Genomic DNA, 25815 nt, shown 5'->3' with positions numbered 1-25815 from the left:
TTCTGGTGCGCCTTTTCTGCCTTTCAAGAGCGCATTAACTCTGTTCAATTGGTGTGGACATTCAAGCAGGACAGGGGAAGGACACACGGCCTGAAAATGTTGACGTTGTTGACGGGGATGTACTTGGTCGTGCAGTCGACATCGTCGCAGGTAAGACGCTTCTCCTTGACACCGGTATGGTTACACCTGGAGTGTTGAATAAGCGTAAAATCGATGCCCTTAGTGGTCTTCAAAGTAGCCTACTTTCAACAAACACACCCTCGCAGGACTGTGGTGGGATTTCTTTGCCATTTGCTCCCTCCAAAAAACCCATCCCAAAAAATGTTGCTAGGCAACTTCTTTACCGCAGGAATTTCGACAGCAAGAAAAGTGGCCCGTGCGCCTCTTTTTTCTGGTTGCGCGTGAAACATTTTGCTTACATTCATGATTCTGTGACGTTTTCCAAAGCTAGTGTAAATTCGTAATATATATACGATAGCAGGACTGTCCTGTTCTGGGACCCGTTATTTTAGCCTATTAACTTACTTCGGTCGGGGTAAACCCACGCGGCCTTTTGGGAGGGCGGAAACCCCGTTGCACGAGAAGGTAGAAGCAGCACCATGGATAGCGCACGAGAGCGCAAAGCCATTGGTGAGGTTTGGGGAGACAAGAAGTGCGCCATCCCAAAACCTGGTCGATTATGTAAGGCCGCACATTTGGCAAACAGGACCCTGTAGAAGACAAATGCACACTTTCTGTTTGATCTACTTATCCATTGTATGGCCTATTGTGGGTGTCATAGCTGAAATTTACATGCAGTTAGTCTGAATTGGGGTACTTTCAGGGCATGCGAGTTTACCGAGGCTCGCATGTAACCTCTTGTTTTGCACTATGCTGAGAGAGAGAGAGAGAGAGAGAGAGAGAGAGAGAGAGAGAGAGAGAGAGAGAGAGAGAGAGAGAGAGAGAGAGAAAGAAAGAGAGATCCTATCTTTTTATCCACTCTGTGATCTGTTGATCTGTTGTTTTGCCCCTGTTCAAAAAAGGTTGAGAAACACTGTTAAAACCTCTCTTTTGGTTCTATCTTGGTGACCTTATGGAGACAGACAAAACCACAGAATCATCACACACACACACACACACACACACACACACACACACACACACACACACACACACACACACACACACACACACACACACACACACACACACACACAGTGTCTCTGTTGATCTACACACTCTTTGCATGGGGGCTGTTACGACAGAGCATCATCCACACCCTGGCCGGTTATGTAAGGTCATAGCTTGGCATCTACTTATCCATGTTTTAAGCCATTGTAGGGATTTGTATCCCAGTAGACCATTAACAACAAGTCAGGCGGAAAATGTGACGAGTTTTGTTACAAAATGACGTATCTACCATTTTTGACTTTTGCATTTTATGAATGGAAATGACTGTTCAGAAGTCGTATCACCGATGAGTGAATTCTTGTAATTCAAACCGAGATTTGAATTGAGAACATGAGTGAGAACATGATTTTTAAACCTCTATGAAATGCATTTTGCAGTGAAATTCAATGGAATGCCCAGTACAAAAATGTACATTTCCCAAAATGGATATACGGTACGACATTTTGCAACCAAGCTCTACATACACAGCTTCCTTTTAACCTCTCTGTGACACTCTCCTTCATCTTAGCCACCCTACAGGCAGATAAAAATGAATCCTCATACATAGCGAGAGAGAGAGAGAGAGAGAGCGAGAGAGAGAGACAGACAGACAGACAGACAGACAGACAGAGAGAGAGCGAGAGAGAGAGACAGACAGACAGACAGACAGACAGACAGAGAGACAGAGAGACAGAGAGACAGACACAGTCTTGGCATCTAGGTTGGCAAGACAAGGCACTATTACCACCCTGGTGTGTTAGGTAATGCCACACTTTGGCAAAGAGAGAGGAGTGAGGAAGACAAATGCATACAGTAGTTCCTGAACAGTCTCTAATCTAATCTAATCTAGTCTGTCTGTGGCCTATTTAAGTGAGTGTTTCTTTCACATGCAGCCAGTTGGGGTACTTTTCGGAATTCACAAAAGGCTACCATACTAAGGTGTGTAAAGTAGACGTACTGGTTGAAGTACTTGCACACATGAGACGGCAAGGGATCAGCGGAATTTTGCCTCTGTTGAGTTTGTGACCAATATTCTGTTTGTGCGGCTTATCTCAGGCACCGGTTAAGGGGGCTTTGAGAAAAAAGACTAAGAAGCACTGGTTTAAGGCATATATAAGATGATTTTCCGTTACCTGGCATGTTGTTTCGACGGTGAGACTTCTGTCTTCATCAGAGGGTCAGATCGATGTTGATGTGTGACAGGCTTTAAAATCAGCTGGTGTTATGGAGGTGTGACCTTCCAGCACGTCACACATCAACATCCATGTGACCCTCTGATGAAGACGGAAGTTACACCATCGAAACATGTCAGGTAAAGGGAAAAACCTTTTACATGTCCTACACAAAAGAGGGTCAATGACTAGATGTTACACTGTACCTAATGTGTACCAAACATTTACGTCTTCTACTTTATGCACCTTTTTCACACTCTCCTCCATCGCATCCATAGCAGAGAGAGTAGAGAGAGAGAGGTTCCATTGGCCCATTGTTTCCTGGTTCTATTATGCCCCCCTTAGGCAGACCTATAGGCAGACCTAAGGACTGTTCTATTCATTGTAGGAGCATTATGACACGGCCCTTTAGGCAGACCGGAACCTGGTCGCGTTAGGTGCCCATAGAAACCTATTATGTTGGCATATCTCTATATACTTAAAGAATCTCTGTCCATAGGGCTCACTTGGAAAAGAGGCATTACCTCCATGTGACAACAGGGGAAATAAAGGAGAAATAAAGTAAACGCCCTGTGGATATGAACTCAAACACAAGAACATAATTGAAGACACACAATAGAAGAACGTTCACAAAAGGCTACATTATGACCCCTCTCCACCTTGCTCCATCATGGCCATCGAATCAAATCTTAACTTACACACACAGACAGACACACACACACACACACACACACACACACACACACACACACACACACACACACACACACACACACACACACTGAAACAGCTTCTCTGTCTCTGTATGTCTGCCCTATGCACACACACACACACACACACACACACACACACACACACACACACACACACACACACACACACACACACACACACACACACACACACACACACACACACACACACACACACAGGTGTAAACAGATGAGAGAGAGAGAGAGAGAGAGAGAGAGAGAGAGAGAGAGAGAGAGAGAGAGAGAGAGAGAGAGATTGCACCCTCATGTCCTTTGTGTCTGCATTACAAAGCGAGACCTTTTGTTTTGCATGACTTGACATCACTGTTTTGGCCATGACTTCACCTCAGTCATGTCAGAATTGCCTCAGTTCCAATCAGTTGGCTAGGTAGTCAACTAACCACCACAAGGTGTTTGGGCCACCTTGGGGACATGTAACTAGTAGGCTACATTGTTAATTCAACACTTAGAGAGTACTCTGGGACCAACTACACTGCTCAAAATAACTCTCTAGTGTTACATTAAGAGCCAGGGACTTTGCACTTCAGGAGCGTTGTATTGCAACCGTAGAAAGAGTGTGTGTGTGTGTGTGTGTGTGTGTGTGTGTGTGTGTGTGTGTGTGTGTGTGTGTGTGTGAGAGAGAGAGAGAGAGAGAGAGAGAGAGAGAGAGAGAGAGAGAGAGAGAGAGAGAGAGAGAGAGAGACAGACAGACAGACAGACAGACAGACAGACAGACAGACAGAGAGCACAGCTTTAGAGAACCCTGTACAGTGTAGGCCTAGTGTATTTGTTTTGACTTGAACAGCCCTCCACACACACATAAGCCTAATCGCGACGCGTAAAAATGTTTGACATTATGTTATTAAGCGTTTCAAACCTCGACCTTTTAATCTGACTTGTTTCAGTCCTGTTGACCATATTCGGTAGTGGGAGGGACGTCAGCAGGTTGAACATATTCTGACGTCACTATACACTTCCTTCATGGGGAATGTGTTCTTTCGCTCAAGCTGGCTGTGGGGGAGCGCGAGCATCCGCGCAAAAACCAGAACTACATATCCCGGCGCTCGAACCAGGCGCTTTGGAGTTGCCGCATGACAGCCCGCTCGCTTGCTACAAGAATAGAGGTGACCCTACATTCGACTCTTGAGTGGGAGAGCATAGCTTGCCTTGCAGACGTACGAGGATAACTCTCTTGGAAACATCATGGTGAGCTATACGGATTTATACTGAAATTGTTTTGCACTGCGGAAATTGCCTTGGCTCTGGATAGGTGGTGCAAAAGGACTGTAATTCGTCCGCATTTTCATGGTTTAAAATTAACAAATCGGTAGAGGTCGTTTGCTGAGTATGAATGAACTTATACATTTTAGATCAATACAAATTGGTTTTCAAGGTGGAAGTGATGGCAGGTTGTACGATTAGTCTCACCAATGGCGGAATTGTTGGTTTGCTAATGAGCTAGGTTTAGCGTGCTGGTTTGGTGTTGGTAAACCCTTGTGATGTGGATGTTGGTAATGCCTGCATTATTTAATCGTTGAGCTTGGCGTGGTATGGGAGCGCTATCATTGAAAATGCACACAAACGGATACAGTTTCAGCTCTAGACGGCCTTTGCTTTGTTGCAACAGTTACAGTCGGTCGCGTGGCACTCGAAAGCATCACTCAAGGTTACGTCATGAATCATTTCATTCATACTCGCCAAAATGGCAACGATGTAGCCTACTAACGGCATCTTGAAACACGCTTAACCGCTCAACAGCCAAGCAGGTGCACAACTGCAAACTCGCACCCAAACAAACAAGATGATGTTGGAATGGTGATTGCTTCCCCCGAGCGACCGACTTTTAGTGTCAATTGAAAGAAGGGCATCGAATCGATTGTTGTCTGTTAAATCGCCCTTGACGGATGCGGGGCTGCTTTAAGTAGGTCATGATTTTGACAGTTTGAGAATGGATTTGTGATTTGCCCTTGACTCCACAGGCCGAACCAATCCGCGTTGTTGTGACCGGTGCTGCCGGGCAGATTGCCTACTCCCTGCTCTACAGCATCGCCAAGGGAGATGTCTTCGGCAAAGATCAGGTAAGTGAATGACACTTGTGTATACCCCTCTGTCACTGAATAAACTGTAGGCCTATAACTGAACGTCTGGCCTTGGGTAATAATTGCGCTTGCGCAATGTAACGCGTCTGCAAGAGTCTGTAGTCTTACTTTCTTTGTGTCTGGAAAAAGGAAGTCTGCTCTATCTGTGATGACACTGTTTGTGATTTTAAACGACCCCGGTAGCTGTCGTAATCACCACCAAACATTCAAATATTATTTTTTAATGTTTGAGAAAAGCACTCCGCTTGACAAGGGTGCTTTTATTGAAGACATGGCCTGTGGTATTTGGCGTGTCTGTGTGGTGAAATGAATGAACACCCTACTGTGAGGAGGAATGATAAAAAATTCCATCTCTCTCTCTCTCTCTCTCGCTCCTTTGCCCCTGTCCCACTGCTGTCTGTCCCTCCTTCATGCTTCTCTCTCTCTCGCTCTCGCTCTCGCTCTATCTCTCGCTCTATCTCTGTCTCTCTCTCTGTCTCTGTCTGTCCCACCTTCACCCTTGCTGTGTATTCCCCTTTCACTCTTTCTTTCTTGTTCTCTCTCTCTCTCTCTCTCTCTCTCTTTCTCTCTCTCTCTCTCTCTCTCTCTCTCTCTCTCTCTCTCTCTCTCTCTCTCTCTCTCTCTCTCTCTTTCTCTCTCTCTCTCAGCCCATCATCCTGGTGCTGCTGGATATTCCCCCCATGCTGCCCGTGCTGGATGGCGTGGTGATGGAGCTGCAGGACTGTGCTCTCCCACTGCTGAGGGGTGAGGCTGCAGCACACACACACACACACACACACACACACACACACACACACACACACACACACACACACACACACACACACACACACACACCCATTGCTGAGAGAAGCATGCACACACACAGCCAAACTTGGTATGCAGGGGTCTAGCAAACATACACAAACTAGCCCCCAATCCCCCACCCTACCTCAAACTGTCTGGCCTAGTTTTCCACAGTGGAGGCATATGGTGCTGTGCCGTTCTGTCACACTGCACACAACCCAAGCCCAGGAGGGGGTGATGCCATGTTGAGCATAATTAAATATGTAGACATGGTTTTCCTCTTTAATGATGCACAGAGTATTCCGATTTCAAATCGAATATTGTCAGTATTTGGTTTAAAATGTGTACCGCAATGTTCCGTTTACATATGTGGAACAACCTTCTTCAAGACACGTTTGGAATGAATAAAGGGTTTGCACGCATCGTGCACAAGTCTAATACTGTCACCATTCTGTTTAGTGTGTGTGTGAGTGTGAGAGAGTGCGCGTTTTGTTTGGTTTTAGTTCTAGTTAGTTCTCCTTCTCATTAGACTTTGTCTCAAGTGCAGCCTCAGTGTTGCCATTGAACTTGAATGCACAATGCAAGTGCAGCTGCTGCCTCCATAGACTTTGTGCTGTGTGCTGAGTCTGCCAAGCCCAGCGCTGGGAACAAGGGGAGGAAAAAGGGGGCGGGGAGGTGTGTCGTCCTCACTGCAGCCTCATTGGTTAGCCCTCAGGGTTCCGTGCTGAAGAATCGGCCAATGGCAGCAGTCGCTGGTTAGAACAATGAGAGGTGGTGCCGGCCGGGGAGACGACAGAAATAAGATTTAAGTGGAGCTAAAAGGAGGTGAAGAGAGGAGGGTGGATAGAGGGATGAAGACGTGAGTGGAGGATGAGAAACAGGGGTGGGGCAGAGAGGAGAGCAGAAGACTGGATGGAGGCAATGAGGGGAGGGGAGGGAAAGAGAGAAGAGAAGAGAAGAGAAGAGAAGAGGAGTGGAGGATAGAGGGGTGGGACAGGGAGGAAAAGACTGGAGTGAGGGGAAGATGGGAGAGAAAAGAAGAGTAACAGGTGAAAGAGGGGAGGGAAAGCCCTGCAGTAGTAATGCAGGTTTATTTTTTTCAGGACTGCATTGTTTTGAGGTGCGAGTAATTGTACGGTGTGCAGTATTTTTGTAATATGCAGTGTCAATTTTGCAGCACCAATGCTGCAGTGAAACTGACATTTTTACACTGCAGTACAAGACATTTTTCTATATGGGAGAGAAAAAAATAGAGTTGAAGAGGACATTGGAAGAGAAAGGAGCTGAAAATAGCCTAGAGAAAGTGAAGATAGGTGGGGAGGAGGAGAGAAAATGAGATAAGAGAGAGGGGTGGGAATGGAGTGTAGGAGAGGCTGGATAAATGAGGGCCATGAAAAAGGCTGACTAGAAGTTCTTTCCAATATGCGGACTCCCGTCTTACGCCTATGCTTGTGGCCTCGCATTTCACTGACACCCCGCCACCATGGAGGAAACGATAAAGTTACCCTGCTGTCCACCTAGCCACAACAACTTTTGGGGAACTATTCTTCATTTGCCATCTAGATTGCAAATGAGAAAGTGACATTAGAACTGCTCTTTTTTGAGATATTGAAATGAAGAGCTGGTTTCCGAAATGAGAGCTATCCATTTTGGGAACATGACATTTTTGTATTGGGCATCCCATTGAATTGAATTGCGAAATGCATTTTTATAGAGGTTTAAAGAGTATGTTCTCAAAACATTTGAATGGCAAGAAGTCACACATAGATGTTAGGACTTCTTAACAGTCAATTCCAATATTAAAATGCAAAAGTCAAAAATGTTGGATATCTCATTTTGGGAAGAAGCTCTTCAAATGTGCCTCTGTCGTCAGTGACGTTACCACGAGGCCGCAAGCAGGCAGGAGAGGACAGGAGTTACGGTATTGGAAAGCACCCTGGATATGTAGGCTATGGAGACAGAGAGGCGAGGGGAGGGGATGCATGCAGAGAAAATGACTGGATGGATGGATGGCTGGCTAGAGAGAGGGGAGGAGAACGAGGGGAATGAAAGAACACTGGATGGCAGATAGCAGGGGTGGTGTCTGTTCTCTTTCATGTTCCAGGACCTTGGCTGAAGTTCAACGCTGATAAGCTGTGGGGATCACCAATTGCACTGATTAACCGCTATCTGCACAAATAATCTGCAAGGCTGCACATTATTTTGCACAACAGAGGTGACATGAATAGTACAATAAGAGATTAACTTGGTTGATAAATACATGAAGTCCAGTTCACACAGTTTGATTACTATAGCCCGTTTAATTGCACGTGCTTGCTGAGCTTTGAACCTTAACTTTGTGAGCGTCAGATCAACATGAAGTGGGTTGCTTCACAAGTTGTTCCATCTAGCCTGCCCTCACTCTCACACTTCAAAGGCTTTTGCTGATTGTAGCAACAATGTTGCCAAAGCAGTAGCCAAGTACATTGGTAGTAAACTAATGCTGATAATTCTATCTGTTTATCTCTCTCACTATTCCTCTTTAATGTTCCCTTTTTAATGTATTTTTTAATTTAAAATGTATCCTTTACTATCTTTGATATCCGCTCTCTCGCTCTCTCTCTCTCTGTGTGTGTGTTTGTGTGTGTGTGTGTGTGTGTGTGTGTGTGTGTTTTGGAAACACTTCCTCTATTGGCGGCCACACTTGTTTTTCAGCCTACTCCCCATTTTAAATGATTTAACCACCAACCATTAACTTTTGTTATTGCTTGCTCTCTCTCTCTCTCTCTCTCTCTCTCTCTCTCTCTCTCTCTCTCTCTCTCTCTCTCTCTCTCTCTCTCTCTCTCTCTCTCTCTCTCTCTCTCTCTCTCTCTCTCTCTCTCGTGTGTGGGTTTTTTTTTTGGCCTCCCCCCTAAATTTTTAATTATTTAACCACTAACACCATGCTCTTGATGCTAGAGTCAGAATGTGTGCGCAAGTAGAAACATCTGGTGTGCAGTTATGAAGAAAACTGCAGCCTGCATCATGACTCAGCGAAAGTGATTTTTAGACAATGACTCAGCAGAAACAATAACAAGGCCGACAGGCGGACAACAGATGCGTCCCTCTATGCCACTTCCAACTATGCCATTTTTCCCCCCAAACGCCCCCCTGGCCTCCTCCTAGCCTGTCAACGCCCCCCGAGGATGTACTTTTTGTTTATTGGTCATCATGGACACTCCAAATATTGTGGCAGGCAGCAAGGCAGCAAAATGGCGAGACATGGCTTTATTTTTTGCATTTTAGGGTATAATAAGTTTATCATCATTCTTGGATTTGGACAAGAACCATAGGCTATGATTTAAAATGTCACATAGCCTAGATGAAGTAGGCTACATTACAAATTACCAGACATTTATTAGGCCTAACAACCTTTAGTATCACGCCCTTTCAGCATTATGTGCATGTGGGAAAGAATCTAAACATCGACAAATAATAAATAAATAAAACCGTTTGGGTGAATCATGCGCTTATGGGTTGACCCTTTAGGTGAATTATGGACTTTTTTTCAATACCAGCTTCACCGTCAAGGCACAAAGCAGTGAACTTCCGTGCCAGAGTTTATCAAATGCACACGACTGCAAAGCAATTACGAAAGACGCGTTCTCTCCTGTACTCTCTCTGAGCGCAACGAAAAGCACCATTGCCCTTCCAAATGGCAGTTGGTTTGATTTTTTAAACTCACTGCAGCATTATTTTTAAAAACACGCATTTTGTGCTTTAATAACGTGAAACTCAATTACCCAGAATGCTGCACGTGAGCTCTCTACCCGGGTGATTCTGGAAAATAAACATGGCGGCAACTCGCTTTACTACCTTAATAATGTGTTAATCCGACGCTAGATTTCTTAACTGATGAAAATCGAAGGCAGAAATCAACATTGTAGTGTCTAAATATGAGGTCGATTGGTCTATTTGTGGCGTACATCACGATCGGCTGAGTTGTTGGCCTCACGTTTGTCAGTTAGCCTGTGGCTAGGCTACTTTTCGCCAACGTTAGCATCCGGTTTAGTATAGAAAGGCTATGCTTGCACGCATTCGCTCCGTAGTCTGCCGCCTTGTGGCCACAGGAAGGAACAATTTAAAGAAAGCGTTTCAGACGGACAACAATTGAATGAAAGCGTTTCAGACGGACAACAATTTAATGAAAGCGTTTCAGACGGACGGAAATGTCATGAAAGCGTTTCAGACGGACGGACGGACAGACAGACCCTGTTATAGAGATGCTGGACGCATCTAAAAAGGGGAAGGAAGGCTGGCAGACAGCAGAGGAAGTTGGAGGATTGAAACTGTAAACGTGTGTGTGTGTGTGTTGGACCAACATTTGTCAACCAATTGAGACTAGCCCCAGCAGTGCAGAGCAAATCCGCCCCTAAATATGAAAGCTAGCGGATCCCTTTACAGGAAGCAAATGTGATTCGAAATGCAATTCCAGTGTGGGTGTGTAGGGAGGGCAGAGTAGAATGGGATGGAATAGGGTGCATATGATGAAAATGTGAGCCCTCTGTTAATTAAATATTATTTCCGTAGCTCCACACATTAGGTGCTGATGCAAGCTTGAAGCGATTCACTCAACAGAGGATGCAGTCACTTTTCCACGATCTAGAATTTCATGTGTGTGGATGTGTAAACAATATTTAATACTTTCGTATGTGCACATATACAATTACAACTAGGCTACAGATACATGTATGGGAAGTGGTGCCCATAGTATTAAATAGATTGGAACATTAGATTATTAGAGTTCATTCAAAATGGTAAGGGACACATGTTCTTTTAGGATCTAAATGTATATGTAGGTGTAAATGTTAATCTTGAATTCTCATGGAGCTCTGAAAGAACCGAAAGTGACCTTCTTATTTCTCAATCCCGCAGAGGTGCTTTCAACTGACAAGGGACAGAAGACCTTTATAGACCTGAATGAATGTGTGTAGATGTATCTCAACATACCGTATTAGCACTCAAAATGGCCTTCATCTATATCTCAATGTGTGCGTTCCAATATGCGACCTTGCATCCTCCACTTGTGCTTGTGGCCTCGTACCAGGAAGTAATATGTCATGATGCCATCACTGACAACAGCATTATATTTCAATATCTCGCAAAAGCTCAATTATAAAGTCATTTTCTCATGAATGCAATTGGGATGGTGATGTTGTGGCTAGGCTGACAGCGGGGAAACTTTAATTGTTTTCTCCACGGAGGCGGGGCATTAGCAAAATGTGAGGCCACAAGCACAAGTGGAGGAAGGGAGTCCACATATTGGAATATACTCGATGTGAACGCATGTCTGTAGGATGTATCCATATCGACACTCGATGACCTTCTTCCTCCTCGATTTCCCTGCCACACAGACGTCATTCCAACTGATAAGGTGGAGGTGCTTCTCTAGATATCAACATGCTTGTAATTAGACGTGTGTGTCTATATTATAACTCGCATTGACCTTTTATCCTGTCTCACAGACGTCATTCCAACTGACAAGGGACCGGTGTCCAGGGGTGAATTTCTCAAAACCGAAGTTGCTTACTACATTAGCTACTTTGTTGTTTTCAATGCATTTTCCCATTGGCAACTACTGAAGTTGCTAACAGGCTAACAACTTCTCTTTTGAGAAACTCACCCCAGTACGGACCTCAATGTATGCATATTAGCACTCAAAATGACCTTGGTCTATTTCCCTGTTCCACAGAGGTCATTCCAGCTGACAAGCTGGAAGTGTAGACGTGGTGACTGACCCAGTTGTATGTGAACATGTTACTACAACTCAACAACTGTCAAGGGACAGATGTCCTTTTCAGACATGAATGGATGCATATTAGCACTCATCAAATGTGTCTATATTATAACTCGTGTCGACTTTTTCCCTGTCCCACAGAGGTCATTCCAACTGACAAGGTGGAGGTGGCCTTCAAGGACCTGGACGCCGCCATCTTGGTGGGCTCGATGCCCAGGAAGGAGGGCATGGAGAGGAAGGACCTGCTCAAGGCCAACGTGGCCATCTTCAAGACCCAGGGGGCCGCCCTCGACAAGTACGCCAAGAAGACCGTCAAGGTGAGAAACTGCTCCCTGTCGTGTGTGTGTGTGTGTGTGTGTGTTAGTTTCCTGAACTGGTCTGGTGTGTGTGAGGGAGAAATACGCCCAAGTGGTGTGCGCTCTCAATAAGTAAGCCAAGGTGTGTGTGTGTGTGTGTGTGTGTGTGTGTGTGTGTGTGTGTGTGTGTGTGTGTGTGTGTGTGTGTGTGTGTGTGTGTGTGTGTGTGTGTGTGTGTGTGTGTGTGTGTGTGTGTGTGTGTGTGTGTGTGTGTGTGTGTGTGTGTGTGTGTGTGTGTGTGTGTGTGTGTGTCTGATGCTGCTGCCTCTGCAGAGTGTGACTGCAGCCTGTATGAGCCTAATCAATCGGGGTGTGTGTGAGCGAGGACATGATAGTGTGTGTGTGTGTGTCCCTGCTGGGTATCAGTGTTTGGTTTCTACAGGAAGACATGATCATGTTGAATCTAGCTGGAATGCAGACATTTTGTCCAGAGCCTGGTTGGAGGAGGAGCAGCACTGCACAGTACAGCATGTTCCTGCAGTGTTCCTTCTTAGTGTGAAGTCCCTGAGATCTGAATATAGTGTAGTAGTGTAATGTTCTGAATCCACTGTACTGTACTGCCATAGAGGGCCAGGTTTCAGGTGACCAGCGCAGTAGTAGGAGGGCACACACACACACACACACACACACACACACACACACACACACACACACACACTCGCAGCTGGACGACATGCTGTATACATACTGCATGAGGGTCCCGTGCCACTGGCCGTCATTAAAGGCCACACACACACACACACACAATTATGTAGTGTATGAATGTCCCGTGCCACTTGCAGTCATGAAGGACTTTGGCACAGTAGGAGGGCATTCATTCAATAGACCTCACACACGTAGTGTATGAATGCCTCGTGGCACTTGCAGTCATGCTAGACTTAGGCACGCTGGGAGGCCCTGCATAGATACTGTACATACATGCATGCATAGTGCATGAGTGTCCCCTGCATGCCACCTGTCTGACCTCGCTGTGCCCTGCACACAGTCTACAACAGTGGTTCTCAACCTTTTTTGAAAGAAACGCCCCCTCCACTTCATCATAAGCCTGCCAATGCCCCCTCTAATATTGAAAAATAAAATCGGCTAATGCAACTCAATGGTAACTAAGCCCCACCCCCACTCAGCTGCATTCTTCTCAACGCCCCCCTAGGGCTCCCCAATGCCCTCTGGGGGGGCTGCACCGCCCCCGTTGAGAGACACTAGTCTACAACAAATCTGGTGAAGGGAGGAGGGACGACGACGACGACGAGGAGGAGGAGGGAGGAGGGACGAGGTCCCCTACGAGGAGCTGGCTGTGTGGCTTTAGTGCCAGGCTGTGATGCAGGGCAGTTGGGGCCCCTTCTCGCTTGAGACCGCTTTGGGGCCACTATTGATGGACCTCCCTGCATTCACTGCTCTATGCTGATTCAGGCGAGCTGAGGCATTCTTAGATTTCCTTTCTGGTAGATTTGCAGGAGAGAAGACACAGCTAGCCATAGCGCCCGATCCAGACTTGGTGATTCCATTGGGTGATATGGTTGCAGTCACCACAAGGATCTTAATTTTCTTGTGGCGATTGTCCTCGGAGCGGGCGTCATTTCTACCACACACGCCCCTTCTTTTTCTTGCAGTCACATTGCTCATGTTGCTCATACCGGTATCAAAGAGGTTGGATATATAATAAGAGGAATCGAAACACGCCCACTCAATGCAAAAGCGTGTGCTCAAAATTTGGTCTCCTAAGGGGGCGTTGTCCCTCCTTCTTTATTCTCTTTTCGTGGTGTTTGCACAAGACGTGCGCTACTGCCATCTACAGCGCTGAGGGGACTATTCTCAACCTCAAGACTCTGAAGGTCTCCTAATCGAAGGTCTCCTAAAGGGGCGTTCACCCGACGTAAAGTGGATACCGGAAAATAACTCGCCTGCTTTATCTCCCTCTCATATACGATTCTCTGCCGTTATTCTCTGAGATGTTCCTTGTCTATGACTTTGGCACATGGAACAGACCTGGGTGCCTTTTTCTTGGCTGCAGTGCGTTCAGCTCCACGAGGCTCTGTATCCTCATCAGCGAAGTCCATTGAGCTGGTTGCCATTGGGTGTGTCTCATGGCAATTCGCTTTGGGCTGGACACATAGAATCTCAGGGGCTTCCTCATCTTCCATCATGGTGGCCAGCTGTGGTCCAGGATGCCATGCAATAATAGGAAGGGGCACGCGGTCAGTGAGCCCACTACAGCCCAGTCCCTTGGTGGTGGACCCTGGCAGCCTCCTCCCTCTGCTGTTGAACCTCCATCTCAGCCCTCTGAGAAGGACATATGGGCTTGCAGACCTCAAGGCGGTGGAGAGGAAGTGCTGTCTGAGTTGAAACCGGCAGCCCGTCTTCATCCACCACGTTGTTCGGAGACCGGATGTGCTTTGTGCTGCCACCAGCACAGAAACTGCCCAAGTTCTTTTTGGAAACCCTGGCAGCCTCCTCTCTCTGGTGCCAAGCGTTTCTCTTCATAACCAATCTCTCTGCGCCCTCTGAGCGAGAGACCTAGACCTGGAAAGGCACGCCAGATTCCTCTTCCTTTTTGAAAGTTACATTTACAATATATATTTTTTTGTAAAAGCCTTGATGAAAATCAGAAGATGGTGTGAAGTCTCATGGTGCAGATGGGGTTGTTGGCGGGACCACTCACTACTTGTTGAAAATACTCAACTGCATCATAACAACATTGCTGTGACGATACAGAGAGCCTTACGAAACGGATTAAGACATAACCCTACTGTCATCAAAATGTAATGGCTATGACACAAGTTTACTAGCTGCTCAGCTCAGAATTCCAAGTTAATTTAAATCCTATAAGTTGTGTGCAGCTTTGTGCGCAAACAAACACAACACACAACTTACAATAAAGATTCAAATTAACTCGGAAGTCTGAGGTAGCTGGTAAACTTGTGATATTTTTTAGTGTACCTAGCTTGCTTGTCTCTTTCTAGGCTCTGTTTTTTTTCACATAAAAAAATTCTACTATACCTTATTTGTTGTAACAGCCATCTTCAACATTTTGTGAAATTTTCACAAAACGGTCATTAAGTCACTTGAAATGCTCAGTATCTCTTGGCAAAGGAAAGCAGCTGTACTCTCTCAGTGGTTTCAGTAAAGTGAGGTTGACATCATTCTAGTTTGAACATTCTAGTTTGAACATTCTACCACAAACATTCTAGTTTGAAGATTCTAATTTAGCCCACTGTCTCATTTATGATGTCATCACATTTAGAGAGGCCTTTGCAGGCTCTAGATTCCTGTATTCGCTATTATCTCTTACTTGACTAATTACTATAAAACAGACTTTTTTTTGAAGGCAGGATTCTATGTTGTCATATGCCACTTTTGGGATACAAATAGCAAATTTATTTTGTTTTGTTAATTTAATTATTCAGGTAAAATGTGTAAAAAGGGCCAAGTCTGTGTCTGCCTTATGCCACAAGAGCGACTAAGTGTAGCTCTGTGGAAAAGCCGACAGTATAGTGTAGTGGGATGAAAAGGGTCTTCCTGTCATGCAGAGCCTCTGCTATAACCTTATTGTCACCAAAGTGGTAATGACCATGTCTCAATCTTGACAATGCCATAGCAATGCTGTTATGGTGTAGTTGAGCTATTTCAGCAAATGGTGAATGGGATTGCTGGAGATGTTTGTATGCCACAACAAATATCTCATTCAGATATGGTCAACCTTGAACATTAATGACTACAGTCATGGCGCCACCATTTATCAATTCCCTGATAAATTGTGCAGTCTAGTTGCTGGCACATGTGCAGCACAGCAGGAGCCACTTTTCATCTAGTATCTTGAATTGGAGTTGTTTAGGCTGTGGCATGTAATTGGTCTCCAGGTCTAATCTCCAACGGAATGGCTCCGTCTGGAGAGTTCTAGAATGCCATTTTTTGTGATGTTGTGTACATAGAGGGGGTGTGAGGGTTCTGGCCTTAGGCGCCCGCATAACCTCATTTACTTAGTTTGTCGTCATGGCAGTGAAATCACATGATGTGGCAATGAAGGTCATTGCAGAGGAGCACCTTGTCACCAGGCTAGGCAGGCAGCCGCTTGAGGCCCCCAAGCCCCTGGATTGTGAATAACTTTGCTACAGTAGTGACAAATTTCTTCCAAACAGTGGTGTAGTCTACGTAGAACGCGGGTATACGGAGTATACCCACTTCTAAATTTCAGGGATTTCAGTATACCCACTTCAAATTGATTGATCCATAATGTTGAATAGCACAAATATATACAGTATACCCACTTCACAAAATGCTCAAATATACAGTATACCCACCACAAATAAGTAGACTACACCACTGCTTCCAAATATTCAATCCTTTGACATATATTCAATCCTTTGACATGTATCGCTTGGTGCCCCAGCTGAACCTAGAGTCACCTCTACATGGGTGTCGAGACTATCGAACTACACTCCCTGATCAACTGTTATGAGTGCGTCAAAAAAATAAAATAAAAATAGAATGGACCTTTGGAACAGCTTGATGACATCATGTTGTGTTGTAATAACCTTGACATGGCTTGGTCCATGTGTGGAAATGGAGATTCTATTTGTTCAGTGTGTACTCCACTCCCCTGCAGTGGAAACCAATAGTCCGCCAGGACTGTGGAAAGACCATATTTTATAGTTGGAGACTATAAAATATAACCAAATGTTTTCACTTTATAACTCTTTGTATTTATCTTATTTGGATGTTGTGATGGCGTGTGGTATTTTTTTTTAATCCCTCAAAGTCAGCCTAATCTGTGTGCGTGCGTGCGTGCGTGCGTGCGTGCACGGCCTCTGAACATTGTATGCTGCTGATTTCCCCACACGTTTTGTAAGCCTCTTTAGAATTCTGCCAAATATAACTGTGTGTTTGTTCCACAGATTGACACCAACTGCCTTACTTAATTGTGTGTGGCGTGTGTGTGTGTGTGTGTGTTCTCTCCTCTCTCCACAGGTTCTGGTTGTGGGCAACCCAGCCAACACCAACTGCCTGATTGCCTCCAAGTCGGCCCCCTCCATCCCCAAGGAGAACTTCTCCTGCCTCACCCGCCTGGACCACAACAGGGCACGCTCTCAGGTGTGTGTGTGGGTGTGTGTGTGTGTGTGCGTGTGTGTGCGTGTGTGTGTGTGTGTGTGTGTGTGTGTGTGTGTGTGTGTGTGTGTGTGTGTGTGTGTGTGTGTGTGTGTGTGTGTGTGTGTGTGTGTGTGTGTGTGTGTGTGTGTGTGTGTAAATTGAAATGGGAGCATTTAACAAGTCACTTGATTATCCATACATGTATTCAGGCAGGGGCTTAGTATTATCGTATAACAAAGTAATTATATATTTCATGTACTCTGTAAATGCATTAATTTACATATAAAACCATGAAATTCAATTCCGAGAGCTTATGCCTACTGTGTATAATGGTTATGATGACTGGAAAAACAAAGGCAAGCTCGTCCTCTAGTTTAATATTATAAATACTTGCTCTCTAAATATGCCCTCTAGCCAAGTATAGATATTAATGCATTTTTTGTCTGCTCATCCTCATTCAAGCACAACATTGTTTTCGAACAAAAAAAAACAGTAAACTGGGGCGACGTGCCCCCTCTACCTCTGGCCAAATGAAAATCCCTGATTCCTCTCCACACCATTAGGTGGCGATGCGCTGCGGCGTGTCCTCCGACCAGGTGAAGAACGTGATCATCTGGGGCAACCACTCCTCCACCCAGTACCCCGACGTGCACCACTGCAAGGTCAACGTGCACGGCAGCGAAGTCGACGCCTACAGCGCCGTCAAGGACGACACCTGGCTCAAAGGAGACTTCATCTCCGTAAGGGAACCGTGTACACACACACACACACACACACACACACGGGGTGAGGAAGTAGAGGCATACAGCGCAGTCAGGGACGACACCTGGCTGAAAGGGGACTTCATCTCCGTAAGGGAACAGTGTACACACACACACACACACACACACACACACACACACACACACACACACAGGGGGTCAGGGAGTAGAGGCATACAGCGTAGCCAAGGACACGAGACCTGGCTTAAGGGGACTTAATCTACGTAAGAACAGAAACCTGTGCATATACAAATATGTGTACTCTCTCGCACACAGTTGGATGCATACAGCATAGTCAAGGATTAACAATGGAGACTTCATCTCAGTAAGAACACACACACAGAGTGTATAGGATGGATGACTGCACCGAGAGCCGCATTATTTAACTGATGATATGAAATTTCTCAAGACAGATGCAAACACAAACCCTTCCACAAATTTAGGAAACACCTGGCTAGGTGCACTTTTCTAGCCGTTGTCCATAGCAACTAATGGTTATGTACTGTATAACAGAGAAATGATGAATAAGCACTTTTTTACATTTAATTAAAGGGGTATGCCACTATTTTGGGGCTTATTACAGTTAAAATCGTTGGGCAGGGTTTATAAAGGTGGTAAAGTGTCTTATTTTTCATGTTAAGCGTTGTTTTGCTTTAAGACAAGTTAACAGAGGGAATATGTCGCTAAGCTAGTGAAAGTCAATGTATCCGTGTAGCATTGTAGCATGCTACATGGATACATTGACTTTCACTAGCTTAGCGACATATTCCCTCTTTTAACTTGTCTTAAAGCAAGACAACGCTTAACATGAAAAATAAGACACTTTACCACCTTTATAAACCCCAGCCAACAATTTTAACTGTAATAAGCCCCAAAATAGTGGCATACCCCTTTAACACTGCATCTTTCTCTCTCTCTCTCTCTCTCTCTCTCTCTCTCTCTCTCTCTCTCTCTCTCTCTCTCTCTCTCTCTCTCTCTCTCTCTCTCTCTCTCTCTCTCTCTCTCTCTCTCTCTCTCTCTCTTTCTCTCTCTTTCTTTCTCTCTTTCTTTCTCTCTCTCTCTTTCTCTCTCTCTTTCTCTCTCTTTCTCTCTCTTTCTCTTTCTCTCTCTCTCTCTCTCTCTCTCTCTCTCTTTCTCTTTCTCTTTCTCTTTCTCTTTCTCTTTCTCTTTCTCTTTCTCTTTCTCTCTCTCTCTCTTTCTCTCTCCCTCTCTCTCTCTCTCCTCCTCCATCAGACGGTGCAGCAGCGTGGTGCCGCTGTCATCAAGGCCAGGAAGCTGTCCAGCGCCATGTCTGCTGCCAAGGCCATCTGTGACCACATGAGGGACATCTGGTTCGGCACCCCCGAGGTGAGACGTTGCCACCCGCATAGACACTCTTTGGCACTCCACAGACCTCGATAGAGGAGATGGCAGTATGCAACGTCATTGTGTCATATCACTCCACAGACCTCGATAGAGGAGATGGGAGTATGCAACGTCATTGTGTCATATCACTCCACAGACCTCGATAGAGGAGATGGCAGTATGCAACGTCATTGTGTCATATCACTCCACAGACCTTGATAGAGGAGACGGGAGTATGCAATGTCATTGTGTCATATCACTCCACAGACCTTGATAGAGGAGACGGGAGTATGCAATGTCATTGTGTCATATCACTCCACAGACCTCGATAGAGGAGATGGTACTGGAGTATGCAATGTCATTGTGTCATATCACTCCACAGACCTCGATAGAGGAGATGGCAGTATGCAATGTCATTGTGTCATATCACTCCACAGACCTCGATAGAGGAGATGGCAGTATGCAACGTCATTGTCATATCATGTCGTTATCATTAATATTATTATAACACCTAATGTTGCTTATAAGGATTTAGTTATAAGCAACTTGTCTCTAATTATGTATAAGGCCATCTGTGATCACATGTGAGGGACGTCTGGTTTGGCACCCCCAAGTTATGGCATCAGTGTCAGACTGCATCTCTTACAGTATATCTATCATTATGTACTGTGATATTATGTTGTGCCCTGTGTTGATGTCCTTTCTGTGTGAAGTTAGTGTCCAAGCTGAGAAGTCGCTGTCAGTGTCGGTGCTTGTTTTCTCATGTCATCTAAGGCTGGTAGTAGCTCTGAGGTGAGAGACATCAGGAGTCAGCATAGACACGCCATCTATCTATCGCTCTATCAAGCACTCCATAGACAGTCCCTTGTAGGCCAGGAGATGCATCATGTTATTGTGTCATATCGTATTGTTATCATAGTGTATTGTCTCATATCGTATTGTTATCGTAGTATCAGTCAGTAGGTTAGTGGTGCGCACATCCAAGACGCAGGTGCATGAGAAAAAGGCCAGAATACTGTAAAAACAAAGAAGAATGTCCGCACACTGCCCCCGTGTTGCTTTTTTTATTTTTTTCTCAAGTACGAGAAAAAAATAAAAAAGCAACACGGGAGCAGTGTGCGGACATTCTTCTTTGTTTTTATCGTAGTACAAGGCCATCTGTGATCACATGTGAGGGACCTCTGATTTGGCACTCCTGTGGTGACATCGCTGCCAGACTGGGGCAACGTTTACACGCATCACTCACTACTAGTTACTTGCTCAGTGAGTGACGTCAATAGAATGTCTATGTGTTCCAACGACGTGAGGAGGTGAGGAGAGTACAAGCAATGCGATGTGGGCGTATTCCGAGATGAAAGTATTTTATCTTTGCACATGGTGAGTAAGCTAGTAACCAATTGGAATGCAGAGTTTGGATGATTGACAATACTTCTCGCTTTTGCAGTAGCAGTTAAACCAGCAGGAACGTTTAGCGAACGTTCCATGAGCGAGTCGGGGGGAAGCAAGCAAGTGAGTGAGGAGTGAGTAATGTGTGTGAATGTAGCTTTAATCTTCTCTCCTATCGTTATAATAACAAGAAATGATTTGTCATCTCACCCTATCAGTGGCGTCGATGGCATGAGCGTTAGTTACATCACATATGGGGCACGAGGTGTCTCTATACATGATCTTGTCATTTTGGATAAGAGCGTTGTTGAAATGCAATGTAATCATATCCCACCATGACCTGTCGTGGCACTGTTCTGTGTCCTTAAGCGCAACTCTACTCAAGTGTCCCCCATATTGTGTTGTGCACTACTTCTGCAGTGAGATGGTGTGTCATAAGTGTCCATCGTGTTGTGTCTGTTACATCATCAAGAAGTGCCATCTTTCCACACCAGTATCACAAGTCTTGAGTCTTCAAGCAGGCCTTATTCCTAAGATAAAGTTGTTTGGGTGCTGGTCTGTAATCAAATCAAGGTGAAATTGGGTCAAGGTTAATTGGGTTGAACAACAAGTCGTGCTTTATTAAACCATGCTTTCCATGAACACACAATTCTGGCCAACCTGGCCTGCCTTGTCATTGTCTGCACCAATGGAAAATGAGCACTATGCTTTACTGTATTTCGTCCGACTTGAGTGTTCTGGTTGGATGTAGCTGTGTCCAAAAGTCCATTTGATTCCTTGTTTGTCCTGTCACTGAGAATGCCCCGTGTGCGGGATATTTGCCAAACCATGTTGGATCTCTGGGTGTAACAGCCAAGCTAATGCGTAATCCCTCTCACAAACACGTCAAACCCCCTACAAGCACAGAAAAGCACACAGAAAACAACACCTCAGGGGTCGAGAGGAAAGAAGAGCTAAGACCTCTTCATGTGTTGAGACGGGTCCTCTGTTATAAGCTTATTGTTGCCAGAATGATGACCACGTAGGGCTGTACGATTATGGAGAAAATCATAATCACGATTATTTTGGTCAAAATCATAATCACGATTTATTAATCACGATTATTGATTTGTACAGATTTTTTTGAAAATTATAACAAGATGAAATATAACCAAGAATGAATTCCATACGGGATGAGCAAAATAAAATGAATTGTAATAATTATATAAAGGCAATAGCATGAAACTTAAGTGGACAGATTTCTGGCCAGAAACACCAGCTTGTCAGTATGTTCTGGCTTCAAGGACGCTCTCAAAAGTAGGTCACTATTGCCACGATTAAATCACGATTAAAATCACGAGTTCGATTTCACTATTTTATCACGATTTTGATTATTTTTCGATTAATTGTGCAGCCCTAGCCAGAATGATGACCACGTAATCGTAATGCACATAACAGTATTACCAAGGACTCTGCCATGTCATGGTAGCAGTAGTAGACTACTATGGTTGCTTAATTTCAACTCGCCACCGGACGTGCCGGAATGGTGTGCTTCATTGCAAAACTAGTAGACTGTAATATTGGCAGGTAAACCCACACTAATCTAATTGAATATCCATACAGCCTTTCTTCGTCTGCCACTAATGTGTTTGACATGCCTTATGTGATGGAGTGAGACATTTGACCTACTATAATATGAGCAGCAGCATGGGTGACCAGTACAAAGCTGTAGATTGGAATCTATTCCATTGGAATATCTTTGGTGCATCCAAAGGTTTCTTTCTTTTCCTCCATCTTTCTGTCCTACAGTATGTCTACTAGTAGTATGTTTGACATGTCCTATGTGATGGAGTGAGACATTTGACCTATAATATGAACATCAGTAGCACGAGTGACCAGCGCAACGCTGCAGATTGTCCATTGGAATGTCTTTGGTGCATCCAAAGCAGGGGTGTAGAATCATTTTCATTCCAAGGAAGGGCCACTTTTAAATTTAAAGTCCTCCAAGGGCCGTACTATGAACACAAACCAGGATTTCTCCTAGAACTTAGTGCCTATATTGAAGGCAACCACCTTTACAACAGACCCCACCTTCCCTACTAGGTCCCCTGAAAATATGTATAGCTTAATTGTATTGTGAATGAAATTAAGATTTCTTTATAAAACATGTAATTTTATGTCGGTAATTTTATGTGAAAATGCATGACATTAAAATTATATAGTGGGGCAGATTTGAGGGCTTCAGGGGCCGTAAATGGCCTGATCCAAAGGATTCTTTCTTTTCCTCCATCTTTCCTTCCCCTCCTGCAGTATTTCTTTGCTTTTTCTACTAGTAGTATGTTTGACATGAATGACTAACACAAAGCTTCAGATTATGTTGATCCCCCTGTCCCCCGGTAAGGTTAATCCTGTGTCGTGGTGGTGGGCCGTGCATACTTTACATTCACAACACTAGTAGAGAGGGGGAGGGGTGACGGTCACTTTTAAACTCAAATATGAACACTCAAGTGGTCACTTTGGATTTAAATATGAACGCTGATTTAAATACAACGCATTGTTGTATAGAGCAATGCATCTCAAAACGTAGTCTGTGGTCCACAAGAAATCTCAAGTAGTCCATGGGCAGTTGGTTTGTTTTTTTCTAGTTCTTTAAAACTACCATTGTTTTGCATAGTAAACAACGTGCTTGTAATTTTCACGATGTTTCCCCAGTGTTGTTCTTATTCTGTACTTGGTCATGAAATTACATGGTCTTGTTCCTCTCAGCAGGGAGGGAGTGGTCCTTGAGGATTTGTTGTTTGCTAGGAAGTTGCTCATCTGTTTGAAACCTCTTGGGACACTGGGTCCATTCCAATATGTAGACTCCCATCCTCGATCTGTGCTTGTATTGTGGCCTCGCGTTTTGCTGGCGACCCGCCTCCGACAAGAAAACAATACGGTTTTCCGCTGTCAGCCTAGCCGCAACAACTTTTGGGGGACTATTCTTCATTCACCATACCAATTTCAAATGAGAAAATGACATAAGAATTGCGTTTTTGCAAGATCTTGAGATACATTTCTGTCATCAGTGACGTCATCACGAGGCCACAAGCATACAAGGGAGCAAGGGAGGACGGGAGCCCGCACATTAGAATTCACCCAGAATTACGTCACACTGACTCTGACTCTGATTCTTTCTCTCTCTGTCTTGAAGCTGTAGTATTTTTATCGACACTGGCAAAATATATCTAGTTTATAAGCTGCAGTCCCCATCACCAGCGCTTGACATTGGCACCTGCCTACTGGCTGGTAAAGCATGGCTGTGGCTAGTAATAATGTCAGTGTCACTAGACAGTTTGGCAGGTAGCTTATTCCTACATATCAGAATACCCTATATTCTGCTGTTTGCCCTTTTGTGTATCAACTGTTCATATTTACTTCAAGAAAATGCTCAGTGACTTTATTTGTTTGTTTTGATTTTTTTTCAAGCCCTGCTCATCACACTAACCCTTGTCCTGTCTCGTCTCTTGTCGTTGCAGGGTGAGTGGGTGTCCATGGGCGTGTATGCTGGAGGAAACTCCTATGGTGTTCCTGAGGACCTCATGTACTCATTCCCTGTCATGATCAAGGTAACCACACATCCAATACATTTAGGCTGGTTTATCAGGCTACTTTTTATTGGTCTAATTCAATTAAAGTTTGCTTTATTTGTATGCCTGTTAATATATTGTGAGTATTGCCAAAGCTTACAGAGAACATCTATATAACAATTTTAAAGGTACTTAAGAACATGAATTTAATAATTATTTGTTTACATATTCTTTTCAACAACCCTTTGAGTGGTAAGGTATTTTTAAATTTAGAATTTTAAATGTATTTTTATAATAACTTAGTTTCCAGCTTACAATCCTGCTTCCAACACAAGACACTCCTGATTACAACTATAGATCGTACGAATTTAACCCCTTAAGACAAGGCTCCTCCCGTTAAGAATTTGCTATCACCAGAATGGCAATGACCAAGTTGTAATGAATTACTAAAAGCTCTGTGTAATGTCTTAGTAGTGCGGTACTGCTGGAGCAACATGCATTATGGGGCTACATAACAGATTTCAATATTGGTTCAAAAATGAGGGGAAAAAAATCTCTCACTAAGGCACTCAAATTAAAATGTCTTTGGAGTGCCTTAGTCAAAGAATTTTGTTCTCATTTTTGAACCTGGACGTACAAATACTTTGCTTGGACTAAAGAGCACCCAAAACCCAAGAAGCCTGCAAGCAATCTGGATAAGAGCATGCCGTGTTCTACAAACTCATATTATATTTTACCCTTGTCCCACATACAAGCGTCAGCTAAGTGTAATGTAATGTAATATGGGGCTAGATAATACATTTGAACCTTGTCCCACTTGTCCTCATCTCAGAACAAGACCTGGAAGGTGATGGACGGCCTGTCCATCAACGACTTCTCCCGCGCCAAGATGGACGCCACCGCGGCCGAACTGGTGGATGAGCGCGACACCGCCATGGCCTTCCTCTCCGCGTGACTCCCCTCCTCCTCCTCCTCCTCCCCCTCCGCTACCGTGACCTCTACCGCGACCTCCGCCACGGCCCGCAGCAACCTCTAGACGACCTTCCCACCGACACCCTGAAGTCTCCTTGTTCACAGCTGTGAAATCTGTCCACACATCATTGTAACATCGTGTTGTCGCTGCCAGCCCGTGTGTGTGGGTGGGTGTTTGTGAGTGTGTGTGTGTGTGTCTGAGATCTTCAACTGTGTTGTGGTTGAGGATGTGTGTGTATGTATGCGTGTGTGTCAGATGTGAGGAAAACGCGGTTGTACTACTACTACTCTCTATGTATCTGTTTTCTTTTTCTCTGTGTGGGTTTTCTTCACGTAACAGTCATGAACGTAAATAAAAAAAAACATAAGAGCGTGTAAGAACACACAAAATAAATAAGAAACTCCAACATCCACAGGTTTTTTTTCTTTTTTTTTGATCGGGTGGCACAACACAACTTGTACAAGGGACCAGATGTTCCTGAATGATTTAGAGCGCACATAGTGTACCCGGTCACTGTAACAAAATACCTGTTGATAAACAATAAAAAACAAAAACCATGAGAAAACTATTACTGCTGTCTTTGTCTTCTTGATTGGTGAAATCAAATGCAGTGTAAACTACAAATGCAATCAGAAAGTGCAGACCTATG

The 25815-nt window shown here is 44.6% G+C and overlaps 1 protein-coding gene across 1 annotated transcript; it reads left to right on the top strand.

Annotated features, from left to right (window-relative positions):
* The first annotated feature begins 4104 nt into the window (after positions 1–4104).
* mdh1aa (malate dehydrogenase 1Aa, NAD (soluble)) lies at positions 4105–25734 on the top strand. Its single transcript, XM_063199992.1, has 9 exons — positions 4105–4279; positions 5053–5151; positions 5820–5916; positions 11855–12030; positions 17035–17157; positions 17718–17894; positions 19149–19262; positions 24143–24232; positions 25026–25734. The coding sequence occupies exons 1-9, from the start codon at positions 4277–4279 to the stop codon at positions 25146–25148; spliced, it is 1002 nt and encodes a 333-aa protein (XP_063056062.1). The 5' UTR covers positions 4105–4276; the 3' UTR covers positions 25149–25734.
* The last annotated feature ends 81 nt before the right edge of the window (positions 25735–25815 follow it).

This window comes from Engraulis encrasicolus, chromosome 1, assembly GCF_034702125.1.
Source record: "Engraulis encrasicolus isolate BLACKSEA-1 chromosome 1, IST_EnEncr_1.0, whole genome shotgun sequence".
In the NCBI taxonomy this organism is placed as follows: Eukaryota; Metazoa; Chordata; class Actinopteri; order Clupeiformes; family Engraulidae; genus Engraulis; species Engraulis encrasicolus.
This window is presented reverse-complemented; position numbering and strand designations above follow the sequence as displayed.